Source organism: Mycteria americana, chromosome 1 (genome assembly GCF_035582795.1).
Source record: "Mycteria americana isolate JAX WOST 10 ecotype Jacksonville Zoo and Gardens chromosome 1, USCA_MyAme_1.0, whole genome shotgun sequence".
NCBI lineage: Eukaryota > Metazoa > Chordata > Aves > Ciconiiformes > Ciconiidae > Mycteria > Mycteria americana.
Genome location: NC_134365.1, coordinates 121,356,589 through 121,378,573, shown reverse-complemented (window position 1 = coordinate 121,378,573; position 21,985 = coordinate 121,356,589). Strand labels below are relative to the sequence as shown.

At 38.4% G+C, this 21,985-nt stretch overlaps 2 protein-coding genes and 2 long non-coding RNA genes across 7 annotated transcripts in view; 2 read left to right on the top strand and 2 right to left on the bottom strand.

Annotated features, from left to right (window-relative positions):
- Window positions 1-32: 32 nt before the first annotated feature.
- LOC142417643 (uncharacterized) lies at window positions 33-20,700 on the top strand. Its single transcript, XR_012778089.1, has 4 exons — window positions 33-3,024; window positions 9,556-9,698; window positions 10,731-10,786; window positions 20,594-20,700. It is a non-coding gene; the product is annotated as an uncharacterized LOC142417643 (long non-coding RNA).
- RIPPLY3 (ripply transcriptional repressor 3) lies at window positions 8,793-15,883 on the bottom strand. Of its 3 annotated transcripts, XM_075518494.1 has the most exons (5): window positions 15,468-15,883; window positions 14,489-14,558; window positions 12,922-12,991; window positions 10,915-10,978; window positions 8,793-9,668 (listed from the first exon to the last, which is right to left on the bottom strand). In XM_075518494.1, the coding sequence occupies exons 1-5, from the start codon at window positions 15,593-15,595 to the stop codon at window positions 9,521-9,523; spliced, it is 480 nt and encodes a 159-aa protein (XP_075374609.1). In that variant the 5' UTR covers window positions 15,596-15,883; the 3' UTR covers window positions 8,793-9,520. The 3 variants fall into 3 exon arrangements, with proteins under 3 accessions (XP_075374609.1, XP_075374619.1, XP_075374625.1); XM_075518504.1 differs by lacking the exon at window positions 12,922-12,991 and having other exon boundaries at window positions 10,915-10,982; XM_075518510.1 differs by lacking the exon at window positions 12,922-12,991 and having other exon boundaries at window positions 10,915-10,982; window positions 14,489-14,555.
- LOC142417646 (uncharacterized) lies at window positions 18,869-21,850 on the bottom strand. 2 transcript variants are annotated; one of them, XR_012778092.1, is made up of 4 exons: window positions 21,698-21,850; window positions 20,500-20,874; window positions 19,975-20,125; window positions 18,869-19,490 (listed from the first exon to the last, which is right to left on the bottom strand). It is a non-coding gene; the product is annotated as an uncharacterized LOC142417646 (long non-coding RNA). The 2 variants fall into 2 exon arrangements; XR_012778091.1 differs by having other exon boundaries at window positions 19,975-20,874.
- HLCS (holocarboxylase synthetase) overlaps window positions 21,659-21,985 on the top strand; it is a 126,659-nt gene continuing 126,332 nt past the window's right edge. The window contains exon 1 of the mRNA XM_075518477.1: window positions 21,659-21,901. Coding sequence (XP_075374592.1) covers window positions 21,671-21,901 — 231 coding nt within the window. The 5' untranslated portion in view covers window positions 21,659-21,670. The remainder of the gene's footprint in view (window positions 21,902-21,985) is intronic.

The following is a 21,985-nucleotide window of genomic DNA, read 5'->3' as shown; positions in this document are numbered from 1 at the left end:
CTCTTACTTCTTTAAAGTTAGCCCTTTTTCTGTGGTTCTATGATATTTGTCCTGGGTAAAGGTGTATAGTGGTCCATTTTTCTTTACATAATTCTTTACTGAGCAAACTATGTTGATTCCAGTGCCACGCCAAATTGGTGGGCTTATTAAAATACCAAGATTACCGGAAATAAGGAAGGTGGGTTGTGAAGATTTTCTGAAACAAGTCTTGAAATGACATTTTTTTTAAACCATTCTTAAGAATACTGGAAACTAGGTTCAAAGAAATTTCTGGAAATACAGGAACCAGCAGGTCCATCTTATTAATCTAGGCTATAGCACAAAGCACAGTAACTTGTTATGGCAATGGTTCAGATGTTTCTTAAACGGTGAATTTTCTTTCATGTATGTATTACTGAGCAGAGACACAATTTGTATTTCTTTTCTTCCAAGAGTCACAAACCCAGTTATTACTGGTTTTAATCTATTTATCTTCAGTAGTCAAGGTTATTTAGTTTGGTTATAAAGACCAGTGAATAGAGCCTCATTACTGTTTGTTAGGTCTGTAAGCCAACTTCTGACCAGCAGAGAATTTAGTTAAACACATCATTGTGTCATTAAAAGATAATAAGAAATTTTTGAAAATTTGTGCGAAGAATCTTATGCCAATTCTTTAGAAATTGGTCAAAACAACCATCAGTTGCTGTGGGAAGTCTTAAGACCTGGTAACAGTTGATCTGATATGAATATGAAATTTGTAGTTTCTTGGTCCTCTAGTCTTCAGTAGCTTGCTATTTTTTCCAGCTTCATTTGAAGAAAAAAAACATGCTAGGTATTATGGGTAGGAGAAAAATACCTTCTAAATGCAGGAAAAAATGCTTTTCAACATTTCACTCTGACATAGTAGATTTTAGGCATATTGTTGTTTGGGAGCATTTCAAAAGAGTGAGTATTTGTACCTACTCCTAATGACTGTAAATTAGTACAATGTTTATTTGCTTGATAGTTGTAGACTTCTTTGTGAAGTTTTGTTTTTTAATTTGCCCCCAGTTGCTATTATTTCCCCCTCCTGCCACGATTTTGCCCTTCTGTTAATTTTAATTTACATGCTCAAACACCCATATATAGGGTGAATTCAAGATTTTATGATCAACAGACATGAAGATGTATTTACTCTTTTTAACAATTCTCTAATCACATTGTAGACACTGAAGTATTGACTGTAATCTTTTTTTCTGTGTAATTTCTGCCTGTGTTCAAGGTTCCTTTTGCTTTCTGAGAAAGCAATTTCATTTTTAATTCTAAATTGACAACAAGTGAAGGCCACGTTTCTGGTATCATTTGATGTAAGGATTAATTTAGTCCCTTGTTAAGGATACCCAAATCCCTTCAGGATAAAGAAAAGCTACTGGAAAATGCCCGCAAGCCCTGAAAGCATACAAATTAAAGGACTGTAAACCTTGGACAAAGATTGTATCAGTGATGAATCTGCCATTTCATTTAACGGTGGACCTCACAATTATGGGAAAACTAACAGAGGCACCTAAGTGAGTAGGCAAACTGGGGCCATTTGTTTAAGTAAAACTTGCAGGCATGAAACTCAATCTTTGCTTTTCTGTCACTACTGTGTAGTGGTGCTTCAAAGACACTGTAGTGACCTTTTCTTCAACTTAGGAGTAATGGTTGACACTTCAGAAATTGCCTCTGTGATCAAAATAAAACCAGGTAGCACAGTGTATATGGGCTAATAAATACATTGTAGGGAATTGGCAGGTGTTTGGGATCCGTCATTTCATGGTCTTGCCTATGACTGTAATTAAGGAAAAGATACGCACCTCTGCCAGCAAAGAGAAGAGAGAGTCTGCCTTTTGTAAATATACAGCACACTTACAGTTATTTAGTGGGATTTATATACATTTTGCCTTAGATATTATTCAGAAAAAAACTTGAAATGATTGAACTGTGTTGCTAGTAGTGCCTTTCTTTACAAAACATACCTGTTCAAAGACTGGATATCAGGTATCCATTCTTCTCAGAGTCTGAGGAAAAACTAAGTAAATAAAGGCAAAAAACTAAATTTGCCCCCGTTTTCACCCTTCTGACTTAGTGATGGCATATTGTTATAGCACAACCAGTAGTAACCAATGGAGTTAGACCAACTGCATTGTCGCTGCTGAAATAAACCGAATGATGAAACTTCAGCTGTGCTTTTTAATGCAACTTCTAGGATTCTTCCGCAGTTTTTATCGTATTGGAGACTGATGGTATTTTACACATCTTGCTGTAAACTTAATTTTGTAAGACAGGTTCTCCCCAGATGGTATTTGAATGAATGTGTGTGTAAACATGTCATAAAAAACCAACAAAGTGGCACTGTTTCAAATGAAAAGGTTGCATGCCAAAGGAAATAATATAGCCGTGGTTGCCAAATTTCTGTAAAGGTGGTAGAGTATGTCTCTCTCCTTTCCATCTTGGCCATAAAGGGAAGGGTAGTAACAACACAGATTATATTCAGGTTGAGAGGTATTGAAAGAAAAACTTTAGAGAGTCATGCAAATGATTAAAAAGGGAAGCTATCTTGGATTTTGGTCTTTTGCATTGCACTGTATTGAATGCCATAAGCTTAGGGGCTTCAGTGCAAATACAGAGTGTATGCATGTGAAGTAGCAGAAGAGCGAAATTCTTTGTGTATCCAGATAATTTCGGTTTTATTGTAAGCATTAATAGAAGTATTTTGCCATTGAGATCAACAGGGAGCTATAGTAAAAGAGGTAAAAGTTCCGTTGCAAAGTTCAAAGGTATACAGTGCGTAGAGTAAAATATGCAAGCACGTATGAGTAAAAAGCTAGCACAATTTTGTGTTTGTGTTTACTGTTCCTACAGGATGACTGGAATAAGAAAAGGAAAGTAAAAGAAACACAGCATCTCAAATATTACTTTAGTTTGTAGGCATGAAAGTGATACCCTTGCAGGAAGCAGTGCTGAGGGAAGAAACTTGTTTCAGCAGTAGTAAAATGGAGTCATCTTTCTCCTTGAGATATGCAGGTATACTTTTACCTAATGCATTCTGAAGTGTACAGGTGATCTTAAATATTTTGAGCATACTATGGAATGTTGTCAACTCGATTTGATGATCTTTAAAATAACCATTGTTTGTGATTGGGGCTGGAGAATGGGCTAAAAGGTGAGTAACAAATTATATTAGTCTGGATTTTTTGATGGCAAAAGTTCAGATATCGGTAAGTACAAAGACCCTCATATAAATCATAAAGCTATAATATTAAATGTTTATACTGTTGCTGCAGGCAGCATTTCTGTAAATTTAGAAATTGGCCTGAATCAGGAGGGCTTATACTGCCTGCCATGCAGGTAGTGTGCCTGAAGCTTTTCTGAGAGTAGGAGCAGGGAAAAATGTATGTATGTTTTAGTTCCATAGTGTAGATCTCTTTCTGGTACTCCAGTTGTTCACTGGTACACCTCTGTGCTAGGTAGTCTATAAACATTAAAAATGCAACTCTGCCACCAAGGGCAAGTAAAACGTATACCAGGCAAGATGGTGGTAAAGTAATACTAATAGGTTTTGTTGTTCTTTTTAGTGGGCCTTAAGATGCTGTAAGTTAAATCAGGCAAAGTTAGGCTGAAAAAATACCTTAATGAAGAGAAGGGACCATAACTGTAGGAACAGTGAACTTACCATCTCTGACAAAAATATGAGAATGGAGATAATGGTGAGGTAGTCTAAATAATGTTCGAGTATTCTTCCTCTTCTCCCCTGCTCCAGCTGTCTGTCCCAGGAGGGTGTAACAAATCAATGTCTTGGCTGTATCTGTAGCAATTCAGTTTTATAAGAGTGGTAAGAAGTTATGAGATCTTTGCCCTGATATAGTGTTTCTCTAATACTTAATTCACGTTCATGCCAAAGCTCCAACCTACAGGAACAATGAGAAAGTCACCACTAAAGCTCTTTTTCAAAAGACTTTTTGAATACTTGATTTCTTTACCAGGCAGTTTCTCTGGACTTCAGTTTCATTTGTGGGTATAAATGATAAAGTATTTCTGACTTACAAACAGAGTAGTTAATAAATGATTTTGTGTAAATATGTTTTGTTCCATAATGCACCTTTTCAATGGGCACTTGAGTCTGAATGGCTAAAATGTTTCATGCAAAGTCCTGCTTGCTGCTGTACTGTTAGATTTCCAGTCAGCTCTAAAACAACTGAGATGAATGGGGGTTTTTGTATCTCTCCCTCTATTAATGAATTGAATCGTATTCTGAGGAGAAAGATTTGGAAGCATTTAGTCTTGTTCTGCCAGTTTCCTTACAGAGCGATTGCCAAAGTAATTTTTGTTGGTATGCTGTGCAGTTTATGTATCAACTTAATTCTCAGCCTTCTGCTAAAAGCAGCTGATAGATTAATCCAGTCTGGAAAGTATGACTATATGGAGTGTAATTAAATGGTAGATGTTTCAGTGAATTGGGTGGATTTTGTGTCTAGAGCTCGTAAAACCGCTATTGTGAAGATTGCCTTTTCTCAGTTGTGGCAATTTAGTCCTGCTACTGTTGTTATTCTCTCAGTATAAATGTAGCTTAGAAAAAAAAGTTGTTCTGTGATAGTTCTTTTTCTCTTAATCCAAATCATTACTGCATCATATTTAGAAAGAATACTCAATAAACTTTAATTAGTCATGCGAGGATACGCTTCTCTTGGATATATGTATCCTTCAAGAGCTTGTCTTAAAAGAGCTTAGAATTCAGGACTGTTTTATGAACATACTTTAATTTTTATTTTCACATGAATACGTACAGTAGAAATATAAAAATGTAGACATTGTCTAGATACCTCTCCAGCATTCATGTACCAGTGGAACATTAACTTGTCTTTTCCTATCATAATTTTGGACAATGGAAATCAAAAGGTAGCATTTGCTGGAAGTGTTACAGCTGTTGAACTACTAAGGGAAGTTCTGTGGAACAGAGATCCTGAGCCAACAATTTAATCTGGAAAATGCTATGTTACTGGTCTTGTCTTTGAAGTAGTAACCTCACAATAAACTCATTCTTTGGGGATGCTTTGTTATCTTTTTCCTGTAAGTGATGGATGATTCTAAGGTCACTGAAAACTTAACAAGGTCAAATCACAGGTGAAGTAAAAAACTAGAACTGAAAACTGAAAGTTAACTGCAGTTGAATAACAGAGATGCTGTATTACTTCACTTTTAGTCTTCTCTTAATTATTAACAAACTGGTAAGGGATCGCAATGCACATTTTATTTAAGTGTGCAAGTAAAGGTATGTTGACATTGTAACATGAAAAGACAGTCAGTTACTCGACAAAAAAAAGTGCTGGCCCGATGGGAAAAGGATAATACAGTTTTGGCTTCCTCTAATGACTGTAGTTAAATATTACCAATCAGGTAAATAGTACAGTAATACTACCTTAATTTGAAAATGGAATTTGACAATACAGGGGAAGCCAAATCGAATGTGTAGCAGAGACTGAGAAATTGGATCAGTTTAGGCCGATACAATGTTGTCAGACCTCAGCAGATGTGCAAGATGTTTTATTTTGATATTTCTAACAGCCTTTGCTAAGACTGTCACCCATTATCTGATTATATTTTTCTAATAATGTTGTCTCTTCTGCTGTCTTAAAGAACACACTTCTCTTGAGATACTTTTTTCTGTTTCAGAGGCATAGATTTGTATCAGCACTTGCTTATGTCATTAAATCTACATCTGAAGCATCCAGGATGTAGCCCATTTATGAACATTAAAATGGCAGTTTCATACGAGACCAAAGATAGATATAGCTAATATCCTGCCTCCAACACTGGCTGTAAGTGCCTGCTATACCAGCAAGAGCAAAGATTAGGGCAGGAAGCTACTAATGTTTCCCCAGCCTGCAACAATGTGAAACTTCTGAGGCAGATGTTTTTATCTTTGTATCTTTCTTATGAAAGTCTTTCATTTACTTTTGTAAGTAGGTAAACTCTTACTTTAAACAACATCACAGCATAATCACAAGTTGGGTTAAGTGCTTCCTTTTTTAAACTCGTTGCTCACTATTTTCATTTGATGTTCAATCATTCTCCACCATCTGCAAGCCACTCAAGATGTTAAAGACTACGTTCATATACTCAATCATGTCTTCCAGGCTGAAAAGTTCTGATCTGTTTTGTTGTTTGTGTAATCTATATACTTGATCATCCTTCCCCCCCGCCCTCTTTATTGCATTCATGTCAAGTATGACTATCACTTCCTAGGATACAGCAGACTTATGGCTCGCATTCCAGGTAGTCGATCTGCATTTATTCCATGGCCACCTGTCTGGGATTTCCAAACCACCAGCATTTGTCTAAAACTGCTCCTCTTTTCTGCCTAGGAATATTTTTAATGGTGCTACTGTCCCACTTGGTTTGCTGTAGGTCTGGAAATTCTGGACAAGTTCAAAATGTTCAGATTCTGCCTGGACATGTTACCAAGAAACTTGGAATAAGATGCCCTATCCAGTTATTGATGTAGTAGTTCTGTTAGTATGTATGGGCACTGTCTACACTGTGTCTGTTCTTTCGTGTTTGTTTTACTAGTTACCCCATCTGAAGCTGCTTCTACTGACCAAAGGTTCTTTACCAACACTCCTGAAAAATAGTTAGTACACTGAAACCAATGCTTTCCATTTCTCAAAATATTCATCAGACTTCACCAACCAAAAATTGACTTAGAACCTGGCAGTGTTCTGGCATGCTGCTGGCGCTTGTCCAGGAGGCTTTTTCACAGATCTCAGTGAGCCACTTGCCACTCCAGACTGGTTGACTACCAGCTGGTAAGAGTACAGGACAGGATAACAAAGTTCCGTACAAATGGAGTGAGTGCCTGGAAGATGATGTGTTGATGCTGAAGATTGGGTATTAACTCCAGACACAGATATTTAGAAGCTTTCTCTTTCTGAAAACTTGGTAACTTCTGCTGGTCATCCAAGCTGCAGTTACTGCATTTGCAGATAGAGCTTTTGAAGATTTCTTTCTGGAGTTAATAAACCTCAGTGTCACACATAGTCCCACCTGTTGATGCTAATCCTTCCAGCTTGAAAGCTCTCCTTCATGCAGGAAGATCAGTCTCAGTTGCAGCTAAAGCTGGCCTCCATTTATGTCATGTGGTCCTGCAGATATTAGTTCCTCATTGCTATCCTGCAACGATAGTAACACCAGCTCTTGCTGGGCATCTGTGTCTGCAAGCATGCACTGGTCTTATCTGATGCTTTTCTAAAGAGTAACCACAGCCCACTGCTGGGCGCCTGCAGGGCAGGCAGAGAAGCTGTAGAGGAGGAAGTAACAGGCAACATGGTCTCAACAGAAAGGTAAGGATTAGCAAGGAAGAACCTACAGAGTGTTTCTTCTAGATAATGGATCCTTAAATGGTGACAATATCTGTGTAAGGCAAATGGCTGTTCAGTGTAGTGGGTGTGTTACAGAGCACCATGCTGTGTGGGGATTGTGTGGTAGCTACCATTTTCATAGCGGATGGAGATGGTTCCTTCAACACATCCCTCCAGATTCCAGTAATCCTCAATGAAGGCCTGAACAATTCAGCAGTAACCAGGTTGATTTGTGTCGTAGCACAGATTAAAATGGCAGCACGCATGCACACAGCGGTGTCTTAAAAGGTGAGAAAAAGCCCTGCTCGGGACTCAAGGTGAGGGCAGAACTCCAAATGTTGGGAGTGAACTCAGTGAGCATTGATGGAGCCTAGAGCTTCTTGCAAGGAAGAAGTTGAGGCTTAATATACAATAATTTGACCATTGTAGGGAATATGTCATCACTGACCTGTTAAGTGATCTTGGATGCTTTTCTGTTTGTGCTACAGACTGAATAATGATGAAGCTGGAGCATAAATAATTTTAGGATATCTTATGAGAGAAGTGAAAGACCTTTAAAATGTCTGTATTTTAGTTCCATAGGTTGGGAAGTGAAGTTGTGGAGATGATGATTGAGTGAAATGTAAAAGCTGAATTTTTGTGTCACACTAGGGTTTACAATTTCAACTAGTTCTTGTAATTCCATATATTATAGGATACTGTCTCCTTGGGTAAATTTAATTAATAGATCCACTTTTTAGTTTGTAAATGGAGAATTTTTAAAAATCCTACATTCTAATATGTTCATTCATTTGGAATCCTAATTTGCTAGACTTACAATTTATAACACTCGGTTTGACGGTACGTTGTACTAAGAGTAAAGTCTGACACACACTTTAAGTGGTTCTTATAACTCTCTGACCTTATCTACACCACCAACAGTAGTGTAGAAAAGGCCAAGAATCTTGGATTCTGCCTTTGCCTTGTCTCTGGGGAATCTACGGCAGTTTTGGTTAGAAATAAGATACCTAAAGCATAATAATTCTGAAGCATAGTGGGGCCAGATAGCTAATCCTTGAGCTAATTAAAAAATGCTGGCATAGCAAGACAAGTACTGGCAAACTCTGAGCATACACAATTTATGCAAACAAAAGGTTAAGCACAACAGATTATACAATTCTCTGAATGAAATAAACTCTACTGAAAAAGCAGTTTTTGCTAGTGGAATAACAGTGTTGGAATAAATGTGTCTACATTGTACATAACATACAGATGCTTATGAAAATTAGTAACTTAAGTCTTCCTGAACATCAATTTAAAAGAAATATCAAGGTAGCAAGATACACATCCAAACCCCCACTAAATGGGAATTAACAGTAGGTCAGTTATGTTAAAATCATAGATTCAAGCGCACTAAGCTATAGAAATAAGATTTTAATATTGTGGTGAAGACAAAAAGGTAGCACGTAATGCATGTTTTAATGTGTCATTAAATTAAATCATAGTTTTTAATCAAGGTTGACTTTTTTTCTGATTGACAAAAAGGCACTTTTCTGTTTACAGGGGGGAAATCTGATAGTTACAGAATGACAGGACCCCAGAAAATATCACAATTGTTGTTTAGAACTTGTCTTGACAGGGGGTTATACTGGAAATACATTAGGTCAATTTGGCATACAGCATTTATATCAGAATAAACATGCCCCAGGGAGCTAATAAACAATAGTCTTTGCATTTTAAATAATTTCTTGCTTAAATTCAAACATTGTGTTTCAAAGCCTTTGGGTTATTTCAGGGCTGTACATTATATTATTTTGCCTCATAATCAATCCTTTTTTCATTTTATCAGGACTGCAATGTAAAAAATAATGAGTAACTAAGTACAGTGCTCTTAATGTTCTTAATCCGTGTTACTTACACCAACTTGATTTAAACCTTATAATCTTTTGTTCAGCTTCAGGGTTTTATTTAAAAGTCTCTCAAAACACAAAAGGATTTCCTCTTAGTTTCCAGTTGCATTGACTCATTCTTCTTGGTAAGATAGTTATAAATAGTTTTCTCATGAGCTTTGATGTAGTTCTTTGTTTGGTCAGATGTTTGCCCATACATTTCTGACAGTTCTTTTTTTATCTCTTGATTTTTTTAATTTTTATTTTGTTTTTGTCAAGGCTGACCAGTCTTTGTTATTAGGCTGAACTGATTTCTTCTTCATCTTCCTCAGAGTCAGTGTCATCATTGTAGAAGTGAATTGTAGCTTGTACTGGAAAACTCGCCAGAACCTTCTCTCCGATGTTATTAAGAAATTTGTGGGATTTGGACTTGGGCAAATAAAGTCTAATAAGAAAACATATTTTAAGAGAAAAAGTAAAACTATGTGACACTTTCCCAGCTAAGCTAGCTTGAGTATTAAAACCTATTTTTATCTTTCCTTGGAGAGAGAAAAATCCTGAGGTTCCTTGTCTTTTAAAATAGAAATTGGTAACTAAAAGGTACCGTTGATTTTAAGTTACCTCAGTTGCTTTGGGCATATTGTGTATTGGATTTATCTAAGGTCCCACCCTGATCAAGTGTTGCCAGGGCAATGATGTGTGCTTGAGATGGTTTGGTTTGGTTTTTAGCACAGTTCAGAATGGAAGTGTCCCACGCAACCGAGGGAAGTTTGAGGAATGTTCTGGGATTCTGGAATTCAGATTAAGACACCAGGTTAAGATTGGGGTGGGTTGCCTGTTGCACAGAGATTGATCTTAGTGGGTTTTGTGTCTCCAGGTGGAGGAGGTGTACACAGAGAGATTTATTTCAGAATTCATATTGTTTTGTATTGAAATCATAGATGTCTTAATTTACATTTCAGGTTTTCACCAGCTTTCCCACTAAAGCAAAACTTATGCGGTCTGTATATGTATGTATGTGTTTTTGTGTGCGTATGTATGTACATCTCTTCCTCTTCATTCCACTTTGGCCAGTTTTCAATTAAATTTGCCAGTGAGAAAGGTCACACAGAATTTAAGCTTCTGCAACTTTTATAAAAACAAGTGCTTATAAAGAAGAGGGATATTCCATTAATTTTCCTCCTCTAAACAAAAAGTCCAAATCAGGAGTTTCTACATCATTAAGCCTTAAAGAATGCAAATGTTGGTGAAAAACCTTATAAATGCCCCAAGCATTGGAAAAGCTTTACCAGGAGTTCAGCTTTTATTCAAGAGCAAATTTAGGCAAGCTCAACACAGATCTGTAACAAGTCACATTCCATTAGCAGCTGTTCACGTTAATTATTTGGGCTTTGTGGGCTTGTTATCATATTAATAAATGTAAATATAAATTAGATGAGGCAGAAGAACATTGTTTCATTTAAGAGTACTTTTTTTTCTTATTTTCGTTATTAGCATATTTTTTCAGGTTCTGTTCAGCCTGGGCATCTTTCCTTGTGGAGGGATAAAAATCTATGGAGTCTGGTGAGTAGTTAAACTGCATTACTAAAAAGAGATACTCCAGAGACAAACTGATACTTCTCCCAAGAAGGAATATGTTTTGTCTTGAAAGGTGTCACTTTTCCTGTATCAAATGATAGGATTTAACTCACCTCACTGGATGTTGAAACCCCAGGGCTCCTTTTGATCTAAAATTTATTAGTTGACCATCCAGTTCTGTCTGTAAAGAGACATATTTATTATTTAGAATAGGCTAAAAATGAAGATTTCACTTTTTTCTTCTACAGTAATGTTGCTTTGTTTGCTGTGCTGCATGTTGTTTTACTCTGACTAAGCGTACTTCAGAGAACATATGTGCCCATAGTCTGCCAACAGTTGCACATTTAACAAAGCATTTGAACTTGTACATTTTATGAGCCATAAAGCCATGAAGTTGTACATTTTGCTTAAGTTCTCATGGAATGTCTATAGCGACTGGTGAGCTAATAACACCACCAAATGGAAGTTCAGTGATTAGAAGAAAAATGGATTTTCAACCAGTTTAAAGGATCAGGAGGTTAGGGTTTTATAAAATACCTCTTTAACTACACTAACCAGTAGTTTGGGGTTGGAATGTTCAAGTCAGCAAGCTTAACTGTAATCAGAGATCACACAAGCATGTTAAGAGTCCAAACAGTAAAATCAAGAGACAACTGGCAGCTGATATTTCTATGCAAACAGCGATAAAAAAGCAAGCATTTTTGATACAACAGAGTAGGTAGCAAAAATATATTTTAAATATCAAAATTAAATTTAGCACAGAATAAATTCCTTCAAATTAAAGTGACAATAAAAACCAATAATTTGCAAATGTTAACGTTACTAAATCCTATTAGGACTACAAATGTGGAACGTAAACCTGAAAGCATCTCCCAAAGTCACTGAACCCTATCACTTCATCTTGTAGGCATGTATTCTCTTCCATATCTCTTCCATATCTTAAAACAAGAAGACTTATTTTTTTCTCCTATTGCTATAAACTTGATGGTGCATAAAATAGGAAGATTTAGCTTTGCTATACTAGAACTTCTAGTGAACAGAAGGTAGAAAACATCCACTTTGCTACAAACAGACAAAGATGTCTTTTGCCACTGTCAGAGCAATTAATCTATCTTTCTGAGGAAGTAGGTTTCGGCATGGGTATTTTAGTGGGCCCCAAAAAGCCCTTGGGCTACGGGCTGAGCAAGGAGTCTTACAGAATTCTCTCCGTACCTTTCACGATGGCTTATTTCTCTTATACCCACCTGTTTGTCTTGTAGCCAAAATATTTGTTTTCAGGCTGTTAGGGTTTTGCTGAGGTTTTTTTGTTTAATCAAGAGACTCATTTAGTTTGTTTCCACAGTACCTAATAAAATGGACTCTTCATCTAACTGAACATTGTAGATGTGATCATAACGTCTATGTTAAATACCATATGTTATTTTTCTCCTTTCATATTTACATTAAAATTAAAAGTCTTTTTTATCTTTATTGACCTGTATTTTCTACTGTCTTCTTTTTGGAATACATATTGCTTTTTAATAATTATATATGTAATAACACATATTGATTAAACACACATTATATGCTTTTTCAGACTATAATACAGCATTTCTGAAAAGCAATTCTGATAAGCCAATTAATTGCAAAATGTAACTCAGTTATTTGTATATAGCAGAAAATATTCAGTGTTAATTTGTAATATGTTGTAGATATGGCAATAGTAACTTTGAAGTACTTTTCATGGCTTTTCTTCAAGCATAAATAACATATTTGAATTTAGGTAGTAGGAAAAGTTATTTTTTATATAAGGAAAAGTATATTATGTATAGGTAACTACAGAGTATATTGTAACACATGTTCTTGGCAATAGGGGTAAAATTATTAGTTTAAATTTTTTTACCAGTACTTTTATTTTTTAGCACTTTGCTCTGCATCTTTCAAATTCTCAGGCTAGATTCTTATATGTATATTCCTAAACATTTTTTTAATTACACAGAGGATATTGAAACTTTTATTTGCTTCACTCTCCAGCATTTGGAGTGCCTACTGATCTGTAAAGCATTGGCATTTGTATGTAGACATTGCAGAAAGTAAAAGTAGCCAGCATGCAACTAACTAGCAAAAACATTGTGCTCAACCCATCTTGGAAGGCCTTCTGCTAGAAACCTCGGTAACTCTGCTGTCGAAGATACCTCTTGCCTTCCACAGCTATGGGATGTAGGTATGCATTAGTGAGCACCTCTTCCCACCTATGCACCACAAAAAGTATCCAAACATCTTTCCTCAGTTGTCGTGACTCTTAAAAAGCATACGAAAGGGCTCCTAAAGCCCTCCTTCAGCCCTCATTAGGTCCCAAGCTGCAGAGGCATCTAGGATGCTGAAGCAGTGTGGATGGGCCATAAAGTATGGATGAGAAGGATCTGAGAAGCTTCTGGCAGGAAGGAGAAATGTTAAAAAATTGAAACCAACTGTTTCAGTTATACTTGGCTTGAAACAATGCCAGGCTGTTGGCATGAATGTGGAAAACTTCATATATGGTTTGTTTTTCTTACACAAGTGGGCAGAAGCCCAAGTGTGAATTAAAACTTTTGAGCTGGTTGAATATAATTTTCTACAAAAACATAACCTCAGTAATAAATCACAAATTCCTAATTTCAGAAACCTTAATTTCTTGAAATCATCACTGTAAGCATGTACTCTCATGAGAGTGAGACTCCTCTCATCCTTAGCAAATTTACAGGTGCCTCTGGCAAAGCTTGGAACACTGCTGGGAAGGACGTTCTTCCGCACGCTTTCCCAAGGCGCCTGCCAGAAGGAGTGTGGCACTGCCTCAGATCTGTACAGTTACAACCTCTATCTTCAGCAGACAAAAAGTACAAGGTAAAAAGGTGTTGCACATGTTAGAATATAGTAGAAATTGTGAGTCTTTAAAGACTTGCACTAAGGAGAGTTGTTGTCTTAACCTGCTGAGTCTTTGGTAAAAAGTTGAAGGTGTAACTGTGGATCGGATTCTGCAAAAGCTTATGCAGGTGCTTAAAACTAAGCCTGGGAGTACCACTGTTTCAATACATTTTTCGCAGCATTGGGACCTATGTTGAATGTGCTTCAATCTCTCCTAATTTTTGTTCTTTGAACCTAACAAATCTTCCTACATGAGTAAGTAAAACTAATAATCACATGCCTCTCAAAGGCACTTGGCAGTAAGAGCTACTTTAAAATCCAATTTTCTTTTGATTTCCTAGCTAGTTTAGCTATAGCAACCTCCGTCCCTAAAAACAATCAATAAAATTGTGCACCTGAAAGTATGTTGTTTAAATTTCACCTTAAAGTAATTTTCACTCAAACTCCCCCTATATACAAAATATCATGTACAGACTAGGCCTGGAAATTTCAAACTGAGGATATTCTTATTTTTATAATTAAGCAAAAAAACCCTGCTGTTAAAATAAGGGTTGTTTTGAGTAAGCAGTGCTTTCTGCAACTCTTTAAGAACTGATAATAATTCTATATCTGATAGAAAATTAGAGATACTCTTAACTCTTATCATGTCCAAAACACTGTAATTTGAACCCTATTTTCTATCACTGAAGAAATGCTTGAAAGAAGAAATGAATAGATGACCAAGCCTCACTTCCTGTGTTCAAATAGTTTCAATTTCTGCACCTGTTTTCTATAAGGATTATTTTCTCCAGAATTTAGTCTCACCATTTGTTGATTCTCTGTCATCTCACCGTCTCTTGCTGTGAGTATCCAGGGCCTCCATAAAGCAGGGCTGCTGAAAGATTAAGTTAGAATAGTGCTCCCACGGTTAATTCTTTGTGGTAATATCCGTACAGTACAGCTCCTTTTGTTAGATTCTGCTGGTATCTTTTGAAATAACATTATTTTTTTCTTTTCAACACATTTTGATTTGGTAAATCTGATTTCTATGGCAATATTAGTCTGTCTTCTCTCTACGATCTGATTAAACAAACTAGACAATGGCTGGCACATTTTTAACTAAGGTGTCATTTCCCTGTAAGATTTCACAACTCAGAGTGGCTGCATTGAAGTCCAAATGATGATGTAATTAATACTGAAATCTTTTTATTTATGCAGCACTGCTACAAAATAAAAAGCAACCCTCCCTCTCTGACAGTATGTCTAAACACAGATTCTATGTCATCATTGAGCAGCTGTTATTTATTGAGTAAGCAACTCCAGCATTAAACTGACATGGGCAATCTGGTCTAATTAGCTTAAGAGAGCATACGCAGTGGTGGATGCTACATCTGCCTTTTGTTTGGTGCAAGGGACTATGATTATGGATGCTCTTTTTAACAGTACTTTCCCTCTCTGCTGCTGTGTAACAGATCCGTACAGTTGGGGAAATGGAAGAGTGCTTTCAGATATGAAAGTAAATAAACTTAAAAAAAATCAGTTATCACAAGCTTAATTTTCATTTGCTTCAATTTATAAGTAAGTTCTGAAATATTTGACTGAAAAGGATAAAATATTGGCAAAACAAATAAAATACCTGTTCCAAGTGAACCGTTTTGAGAGACCTATTTTGCCCTTTACTTCTGAAGTTGGAAATAATTTTTTGTTGTCTATTCAATGCCGAAATCGTTATGTTCAAATGACACTTACGGTCGGAGTTTTGGAAGGAAGGCTGCTGAAAAAAGTCTCCCTGCGCCTGCCTTACCTCTCTGGGTGCTCCCTCGGCCGGGACGGGTGCTGCTGCTGCCGCTGCTGCTGCCGGGCGCCCCGAGAGCGATGACAGATGCGACCCGCTGCAGCCTGGAGCGGGAGACCTGCAGCTGCACCCTCCATGGCATTTGATGGTCTAAAGCCTGTGGCAGGCTGGGCGCTTGCCTGGGCCTTTCAGCCCCTCCTTCATCTTGACTCCCAAAGAATACTTACCTAAAACAAACACGGCCTCAGGTAAAAGGAGAGAAACGTCCTTAATGAGATTTCTTTTGATGCCCCCAAACAGTGCACAGATAGCGCTCTCACATTGGCAGGCTGTCCTGGGGAGAGCACTGCTAGGGAAACAGAGGCTTTTTGTTAAGTCTGGTTAGCAAATCCCATGGAAAATAATCCACACCCTTTATCTTTCTGTCACTGTTTTACAAACTCTGTATTTGCTCTATATGAAATGTATGATGTAAATACTCTTTTTTTGCATGTCTTGGGAAAACTCATCAACATCCTATCCTATAAAAGTGTAACAGAGACTCGAAGAGAATTTTAAATGTAAAATATTTCTTTAAATGACTGAAGTCTTTTCCATGTCCTAACTTTAAAAAAGGTACCAAAAATCAGTGGAGGTGGGAGGATTTGAAGACAGGCCTAGTGACTTTCTCAAGACTATAGGGATGTTCCTTTAATTTGATTGCTATTTCATGGATGGAGAAGAAAGCTTATGCCAAAAAAAGATGACTCTGTCTATCAAAGAATAAGGGTTATGAATGCCATCGCTTTGAGGAATCTTTTATTTCAAAGTATGCAATATATGCTTTAAGCCTACAAAGACTGAACAGAAAGAGACTTCTTCCAAGCTTTCTTCCCACTGTTCTCATTCATAGCGTGCATTACTCATTGCCTGTTACGTTGTACAAGAACAATTTATTACCTGGTGGGTGACATTATCTGATTTTCATTGTTGTGGTTCATTGCTACGGTTCACTTTGTTTCCTTTATTTCTCAACTACTGCAGAGATGTAAGAGGATTATAAGAACCTAAAGCTGAATTCTCTTTCCACTGGTGCTGTTTACACATTGACATCAAAGGAAACAGATTCAGCTCCCAAGTATAATTGGTTTCTACCGTGAACTTTCTTTCCAGAGAGAGAAAAATAATTTCGTTTACTGAACATGGAATGTCCGTTGATTATTTAGTACAAATGAGGTCCCTTCTAGCTGACTTAGCTGAAGAAACCATCAAAACAGTCAGTTTGAGAGTACACTGAAAATCCTCTGTGGGAGTCAGATCCCTCTGAGGTAAGCCTTGTGACTCTTTTTGAAGTTATGATCCAGCTGGAGGTAGCACGTGTCCAGTCAGCAAGAAGGGGTTGGACTCACAGATAAAGACTACTGGATACATTCCCTTGGAGACATCATTTTCCCTTGAAATTGTTCTGTATTAGAAAACATTGTATGTATACCTTTGCACGTGTGGGGTTTTTGTGCCTTCTACTGATTTGGCTTAAAATTAAATGTCATTCTTCTAATGGGGAGGAGCTTAGGTCAGATTTGAAAGTCAGACTGATTTTCCTACATTGACGCAAGTTGTACGGTTTGTGTTATCTACTTGGCACTCCTAAGACTGCCAAAAGTAACTGTGTGACACAGGTTCTGATGTTTTTGAAGTAGGCTTCAGTAACAGAATCTGGGATTCGATTTGTTGAGGTCCAATTCTTACATACATTTTTCCTGTTCTTTAAAACATCCCTTCTTGCTGTGACAAATAGCCACGTTTTAAACTGAAGGGCCAAAGCCATTAAATGCTGTTCTGGGAAGCAAGGCAATATGTAATAGAGGACTTACAGTCTAAATCTACTCCCTCCCATGTTTAAATACTGTGTGATATTTGTAAAGTTGTAACTAAGTAAATAATACCGTATCTCAGAGGAGAAAATATACGCACAGTCTCAATCACTTTAAACATTTATGTATCAAAATCAGTACAATTATTAGAATGAAGAATATGGTGAATAACATTCAAATAACAGAATACATATTCAATAGCAGCATGGGTCCTGAGAAAAAATGGCAAACTTCTTAAGTAACCTAAATTGTAATTAAATATCTTGCTGAATTACAGTCTTAAATACTCATATATAATTTCATCAGCTTAGTTTTATTTAGACCTAATTTAACTTGATAGTTGAAAGGGAAGCATGCATTACACAACTGATGTCTATGGTCCTGATCTTGCAATCAGATCCATATGTGAGGATAATTGATTTATCCCTCTGGATAGAAGCTGCTAACATGGATATTAGTGCAGGACTAAAGCCTAAACTACTAACATATAGCTCTCTGGAAGATGCAAAGTTACCCTCAATTAAATCTGTCGATAAAGCCCTGCAAGACCAACTTTATTACAAAATTATTGAAAATATAATTTTGTTAATGAAGCTATAATGTAATCTCATATAATTACATGTAACACTGTAGAAAAAAATGTAAGTTAATATTACACTGTTGTACTAATTAATTGAAGCATACATCTTTAACTGGCATTTTCATGGAAATCATCAGCTAAATTCAGGTTGCAGATCTGTGGAAAATGGTTTATTCCAGTAAAATATAAGCAGCTGTAAGAGTGTGTGATCTCTAGTTTATGACAAGAAAAAAAAGGCAGTGGTTAGTCCAGTCACAGCTGTCTAATTTTAAGAACTATATTACTTTTTGCAATATAATTAATTTTAATATGAGGTGCTGTATTTGGTGAAGAACAGTTCACAGAATCAGAAAATGCTGATTCTGTTACAGATCCCTGTCTATTTGCTGAGGAGTCAGGAGTATTTTTCACACTTCTAATACTACCTGAGAATAACTTTGACAGACTTAATTCTGACTTTATAGGAATTAAGTATTGTGTATCAAGAAAAAGATGAGCCATAAGATAATTATTTTGTATTAATTGGAAGAGGTTTTTTTATCTTTGTGGGAAACCTGTTTTACTCTTTTTTTTTCTCATGAAAGCACTTGTGCATTTGCAGAACGTTCAATATAAATTGGTATAGTAAAGGAAACAGGGTAACTCTAAAGCATTTACAGTTTTGAATAATATCTGGTATTAAACAACATGACAGAAGCATTTGTAGCCACTAATAGCATGCAAAGCTCCTCAAAGAGAAATTGTTGGAAAAGCTTTTAGGGGACAGAGGGAGGAGGAAACAGAGTCATTCAGAAAACACAGCAAGGCCAGTCTCGTAATACTCCTTTAAAGTAAAAAAAAAGAAACACTCATCTATGCTGAGGTTAAATGCTAGAGTTGGCTCCTGAGTTGCCTCCTTTGGGAGCCTTTCCACATGGACGGTTTGAAGAGCTAATGGAGATTTACACCACCACCACCACCACCACCCCCCCCCCCCCCCCCCCCGACTGAAGCTGGCCTTTCTCTCCCATCGGGGGGATTCTCTGAGCTTGCAGGCAGAATTCAAAATTTAGCCTATTCACTTTCTTCAGGGTTTTTAAATTCTCTTTAAACAATTTCATGTCTCCACGTGTGTGCGTTCAGCATCTTGCAACATCTTTCTGTAATCTTTTCTCTATGACAAAACCCAAGTGTTCTGGGAAGTCTGAAGGCTAATATTACTCACTGTTTCTTTCCAAGGCTTCCTTCCACCCTCCTATAAGGAGGAACTGATTGACATAGTTATTTTAGAATACCTATTTTAGTGAATTTCCTGGTGCATACAAGGCCTTGGCTTCACAATAAAAAAAAAAAAGATGTTTCTCAATCTAAAATTCTTAACCTTTTAATTGGAGCTTGTCATGATTAAGTCTAAGCTGCACTATAATAAAAACTAGAAAACCAACAGTAGCTTTATGGCTTCAAATTATTCTAATAAAAAATGTGCCAACATATGTAGAAACTTGTGTTAAAATGGTGACTGTTTTTGCCTGTATACTGTTCTGCTTTATATTGCCTTCCATCAGGAAGTTTTGATTCTGTTTTTTTATTTATTCATACACTTTTCCAGGGTAAGGGAACCTTAAAAAAAAAAAAAAAGGATCAAAATATCATTGACTGCATTCGATGCCACTGCAGGACTAAGCAAAGCATGTTCCTCATCGTGCAAAGGTTATATAAACAGTTGTGTTTTGCAGTGTGCTCTGAAGGTCAGCAATGCATGTGCTGCTGAACTATACAGAGAAAGTGAATTCCAAAGTTGAGAGCTTTCTTTTGAGGTTGTATACTTTGCTTGTTTTCTTTCTTTTGATGTGCCTGGGTAAGTATTTTGACTTCCTGCATAAGATAAAGACACACAAAGGAACAGTGTATAATGCCAAGTTAGGACCACTGGAGACTTTGTTTTGCTCTCTGTAGAATAGGTACAGGATACAGCAGCAGCACAAGGCTGATATTTCTTAAGCTTGAGAAGGAGAATTATTTAAATTATTTGACCCTCCAACTGAAACTGTCACCCGTTTCTGCCATGCATTGTGGAAATCGAAATTATGTCAGCGATTCCTACCATTTTGGATAAGCTTCTACTGTGGGTGCAGACTTAAAGAAGTAAAAAAGTCTGTCATGGTACCAGTGGAGTTTCTTTCATATTGATGTCCGCTCCAAAATTTGCAGGGTCAATTTGTTCCTTGTTTATCTACAATGCCAGTGTGTTGTTGCTGGAGATCCATTTAGGAAATTGTTCTTTTAGAATACCTGTTTTAGTAAATTTCCAAGCGCATACAAGGCCTTGAGTTCAGAATAATAAAAAAAAAGTCTCTTCACACCCTGTTCAGGAAACAATTGTCATGTATCAGTCAGCTACAACTGTTTAATGTTGGCTTCTTCTAGCTTTTTTGCAGTTTTCCTCTTGTCTTTTTTTTTCCTTCTCTTTTCCCTTTAAATATCTATTTCACCCACTAAATATCTGCTAGGATCAGACTGATATATGTGTTCTTTTCACATAGCTCAATGTTGTGACTACCTTCCACATAAAATATAAAAATTATTTAATAACTTTCGTGCATAGATGTACCACAGGAATAAAGGATACCTTGTATAAGTTCTCTATTGCATCTTCTGTAGTGGCAAGTTGTGTTTGCAGCGTTCATGGCACATGCAAATCCCACAGTTTTATTCCCCAACAGGCTGTTCTTCACTCTGGCTTCAATGACCAGCCCTGCTGAGCCCTGACCTCACCTTTCTTGTGCGGTGAATCCAACGAATCGGCTGAAATCAAGTGCGTCTGTTTGTGCCCGCTTTGCCCTCTGGTGGCTACCCTGGAACAGGTGTGGGGCCTGGAGAGTGGTGTCTTCATCTGGTTCTGCGATGGAAGGGATACTGCTCCTCTAGGATGCCATGGACCCTGAAGTAAGGTCAGGTGGCAGAGCAGAGCCATTCCTGAGGAAGATGAGATCCTTCCCTGTTGCTGCATGGAAACAAGCAATGAATACTTTGGCTCTCACTGTTTTGCCTACTGGGTATAAACTTTTCTGTGACCCACAGCAGCAAGGGCAAATGCAGCTGATGGGATAGCAAACTGATCTTTACAGTGCAAAAGTCAGTTCAGTTCCCTGCATTGCATCCACACTGTAGATGGCACCACGCGTGACATACAGAGCCGCAGGGCAGGCCCTCCCCACCCCTCACCACAACACTGAACCGTTGCATTCATCCAGACCCATTGTCCATCAGGACAGCATTGGCTTTGGAGAGCAGAAGGCGGAGGATTCCCTGAGAGGCCGAGCCGTGATGCCCAGGGCGAGAGGGCGGTCCTTCTCACCGCCCCTCAGGCCAGAGCCTGGGGACAACTGACGGCGCAGAGAGACAACCCCCGGGCTGGCGCTTTTATATGATTTGTATTTTCTTTACACGTTGTTTCAAAGCATAATTTTGTATTTTCTGCAGCACTAGGTGCTACTTCGCGTCAGTGGTTACCGCCGGTTTCGCTGCGTCAGCCGCACGTCGAGCCTCGGCACGGGCGAGCGGGGCGCCAGGCTCCTCAACGGACTCCGCCGGGCTTTAATTAAAAGGGGCGGGGCGCCGAGCGCGCGAGGCCGCCAGCCAATCAGAGCGGCCGGCCGGCTTGCCCAACCGGCTCGCCCCTTTCTCTTTGGCGCAGGCGGGGCGGGGCGGGGGCTCCCCTCGCGGCCGCTCGGCCGTTGCTGGCCGTTGGGAGGCCGGGCCGGCGGCGGGGCGGGGCGTGGGGTGGGGGGGCGCGCGCCATGCTGATCACGCTCTGCTACCTCTACCTATGGGCGCGCTGGGGGCCTTGCTCGGCCGCGCTGATCCGCCGCACCGTGCGTCGTCTCCACCGCTCCCGCTGCTCCTTCACCTTCTGCTGCTGCGCCGGCCCCCCGGCGCCCCCGGCTCGGCAGCTGCGCAGGCAGGTGCCGCCCGAGGAGCGAGTCTGCCTCAGCATAGGAAACAAAGTCTTCTTCACGGATGAGACGCAGGTACCGCCCCGGGCCGTGGGGCTGAGGCCTGGGAGGCGCTGGGGCGGGGAAGCAGCCATGCCGGGAGCGGCCTCCCGCGTTACC